The 3,981-nt window shown below is 36.1% G+C and overlaps 1 protein-coding gene across 1 annotated transcript; it reads left to right on the top strand.

Annotated features, from left to right (window-relative positions):
• The first annotated feature begins 1,268 nt into the window (after positions 1-1,268).
• On the top strand, positions 1,269-3,406 carry LOC106143711 (olfactory receptor 14A2-like). Its single transcript, XM_013350170.2, has one exon. It carries the CDS (start codon positions 1,284-1,286, stop codon positions 2,283-2,285), a length of 1,002 nt encoding a protein of 333 aa, XP_013205624.1. The 5' UTR covers positions 1,269-1,283; the 3' UTR covers positions 2,286-3,406.
• The last annotated feature ends 575 nt before the right edge of the window (positions 3,407-3,981 follow it).

Genomic DNA, 3,981 nt, shown 5'->3' with positions numbered 1-3,981 from the left:
TTTCAATGACTTAAAAATTATAAGCATTGTTTCTATATTTGAAAACAGACAATTTTACAACTAAAGACAAATAATATTCCCACAGCAAATGCACAAGACTCTTCTTATGCAGCCTTGGAGTTTGTTCTAGTTCTTTAAAGTTTCACCTCTGACCTACACAGAAAGTTCAAGTAAGGAACTCTGTAAACACATAAGCATCTTTTAGCGGATTATCAAAGAATAAGATAATCAAATGGCATTTTACTATATACATTGTATAAAAATTATCTTTTCTGCATTGCTCATGGAATCAAGTTTTAGGTTCTCAGTTATTTCCTATGTACTAGTCAGTGTCTAATAGTGAAACACCAAGAATCACTGAATATATAGAAACACAGAGAAAAGGCAAGTTTTTGCCTGATTATAGGAAAAGCCTCTATTTCAAATATTTATTTTAAGGAAAGACAAAGCCATCTAGTTAATATATCTGCATCAGTATTATTTCATATGCTCTAGATTGTCACAGCAAATGAGATTGAAAGGATGAAGTGTTTGCTCAAATCAGGGCAATGCGCTGCCTCTTGAATTCTGGGGGACTCTTTCCATGTTTTATTTTTTTGGGGTGTGTCTTTTTTAATGTTTCTGTTTTATCTCCCTAGTTGATATTGTGCTTAGATATTAAATAGCCTCAAATAGAAACGTTTATATATTGGAAAAAGTTTAATAAAAATGAATTCAACATTTAAAAAAAAAAGATTTAGCCAATGAATGTAAGCATCCATGTGCTATTCAAAGGGTCCAGAACACATTGTAAATGGTAGAATTTGGCAATCTTTTTAAAGTATTACAGGTACAAGAAAGACACTAACTTTGTTGTACAACTTTGAATGGTAAATGTGGCTATGAAAACTGAGCAGAGATCTCACCCAAGATTAAGATGAAGAAAGCAAAATACAAAAGGGAGAGAATTTAAGGTTTTATCCTGTTTTTTTCTTGCACACTAGATTACTGCAGTTTCAGGTGAAGAGCCATTTCTACTAGGAAAAGTACCACTATTTCTGTTATAATTTCTCTAAAATTTGTGACAAAGCATGGTACAATAAATTGTTATAAATGAACACTCAGTATAATTTAAGTAATAAGTGAAAGTATCACTTTATGGAAAGATAAGATGTGGACTATTAAAAATAGGGAACAACCTATGTAGTGTCCTGGATCCATTTTTGTACATCAGTGTAAATATTTGAGACTGTATCAATTTTTGTTCATTTATCCTACTTGACAGGTCATTTGAAGACTATAGAATGCCCAATCTCACGAGAATAACAGGATTCATCCTTACGGGTCTTTCAGACACCCAGGAGCTACAGACTGTCTGTGGAGTATTCTTCCTGGTAGTGTACCTAACAATCCTGATGAGTAACTTCCTTATCGTCACTCTCATCACGCTGGATCTGAAGCTCCAAACACCCATGTACTTCTTCCTGAAGAACTTGTCCCTGTTTGACATCTTCTTTGTGTCTGTCCCAATCCCAAGTTTCTTTGTCAACAGTCTAACTCACAACAATTTCATTTCCATTCCTGGTTGTGCCTTCCAGATACTTTTTATGACTTCTTTTTCAGCAAGTGAGACAATTGTCCTGACCGCCATGTCCTATGACCGCTATGTTGCCATCTGCTGTCCCCTGCACTATGAGGTCATTATGAGTCGTCGAACCTGTACGCTGATGGTGGCTGTTTCCTGGGCTACTGGAGTACTCTTTGGAGCCATATATACAGCTGGAACATTTTCCATGCCTTTCTGTGGCTCCAATGTGATCCCACAGTTTTTCTGTGATGTCCCCTCATTGCTAAGGATTTCCTGCTCTGAAACACTTGTGGTCGTTTATACAAGTCTTGGAATTGGTCTGTGTCTAGGCATGTCTTGCTTTACCTGTGTGATGATCTCTTACTATCACATATTATCCACTGTGCTTAAGATTCCTACTACTAAGGGTCAGTCCAAAGCATTTGCCACATGTGTCCCCCACCTCACTGTTTTCACTATTTTCATTGCTGCTGCTTGCTTTGTCTATCTGAAGGCTCCCTCAGATGTACCGTCAGTCACAGACAAGCTTTTTTCTGTTCTCTACACCGTATTACCTCCAGCACTCAATCCTTTGATCTACAGCCTGAGGAACAGGGATGTCAAGTGTGCTCTGAGGAGGTTTCTTCAAAATCTCTGCCACAGGGGTTCACTTCATTTAACACTTCAAATTATCTGTCAGTGGTATAGTGCCTCACAAGTTACAAGAAAGTTTTTATAACTTTTGACTTTAGAAAGACAAGTGTAGATACTCATGCTTGTCCTTAGAAATATACATTCAAAATAAAGCTAATACTATCTATGATCAGAAAATTAAGTTATATCTGGCTTGTTTCTGCTGTTCTATGATAAAACTGTCATCATTTGGGGAATATAAGTTTCTAAAAGTATTAGTCTTTTTTGGTAATTTTCAGTATCTGTCTATTGATACTTCTTATCTGGTTCATTTAGAAACAAAAAAATTTAGATGGTGGAAGTATATTATCAATCACATAATTTCTCTGTTAGTCTTTCTTCTGTTTGAAAAAGAAACAATCAGGATTCGAAGCCATAAGCCTAGCGCATTCTGGAGATTTAACTCAAGCCTCAAGTATTTTTAATGCGAAGACAAACTTGGAGAATGATTATATAAGACAAGTTCTAAAAGAGAAATAGTAGCTCAGCAGATTGAAAGTGCTATCAAAGGGACACGGGAGAGGCAGACACTTGTGTGACTATTTTTCTACAGTTTCTCCTGAATAGAAGCATTACTTACAGATGACGGAAGGCTGGCTTTTGAGTCTAAGGAACACAATATATTCCTTAAATAACCTTACAAGTTTTCGAGAGTCTAAAGAACACAAGTCCCGTTCTGTTATTACAGAAGTGTTAAACAAGGGTTGGGGAGAAAGACTCTCTGACAATCCTTAGAGCCCAGATGTGATCCATTTGAACTTCATGCATTCAGCAGCAGGACTGCAGTTTCTGTGAGTTTTCACGAAAACTGGATATGAAAACATTTGGTTGATGCAACTGCTTTTGAGTCCTCCAGGCTGCTGTAAGTAAGTAATCCCAATAAGCACATTAACTCAAAAGTTGTATTGGCATAGAATTGCTTTGGTTGTCTGTCTGGTATACATGCGTAGGTGTTGTTTCTCCACAGGATATGTTAGCATAGCAATGGGCAAGGTGTGTTTGTCAGCCTGCCTGTAGTCCAGTAAAGCATTCCATGTAACTGCATGAATATCATTGTTCTATCATCTGCTACAAAGAAGATATGGAACCAAATAAAATTATAATAGAAATCACATGTTTATGAAAAATTTCTCTAGATGAATTTCCTAATAAACCAAGCAGTGTTTTAATTAATGCAGTTTCTGTGTGCTTATTGTGGGTCTGGGAAGCCAGGAACAAACAAGCAGCCTCTGCCTACAATGATAATAAATAGAGTTTGTAAGAAAGTCACCCTAATATGCTTCACTCCACTTCAAACTGTAGCTGTACATGATTTTGGTTAATTGCAACTCAATGTATTTTAAAGACCTAATTTACAAAAAAAAAAGATAGACAAACAAGACACATCACAATGGATACAACCATTAACATTAACTACTTTATGTAGAGAAAATAATTCTACCTGCCCTAACATGGTCCCCACAAATCACTCTCTCCAAGGTTTTATTTTCAGACCTCAGATGTTTTTATTATACAGATAAATTTTTATTTGCTAAAGTTTTGTGTCTGGTTATTGACTAGTTAATTGATGAGGCCAAGAATGTGGAAAGTCCTCTCTTTCCTTACCAAACTTCCACAAAATCTGTGATCTTGATTAAAACGCTCTTGTCTGTTTCTACATGACTGATAATAGCCTAAGCACACATTTGAGAAATTTCGGTCCTAAATCAAATGTCCTGGTAAGCCAAATTTACTTTTCTTTT

This window comes from Microtus ochrogaster, chromosome 22 (assembly GCF_000317375.1).
Source record: "Microtus ochrogaster isolate Prairie Vole_2 chromosome 22, MicOch1.0, whole genome shotgun sequence".
Lineage (NCBI taxonomy): Eukaryota > Metazoa > Chordata > Mammalia > Rodentia > Cricetidae > Microtus > Microtus ochrogaster.
The sequence above is the reverse complement of the archived record's forward strand: the minus strand, read 5'-3'. Positions and strand labels throughout refer to the sequence as shown.

What these genes read in the sequence shown, in the direction of transcription:
- LOC106143711 (XM_013350170.2), top strand. Translation starts at nt 1,284, where the DNA reads ATGCCCAATCTCACGAGAATAACAGGATTCATCCTTACGGGTCTTTCA.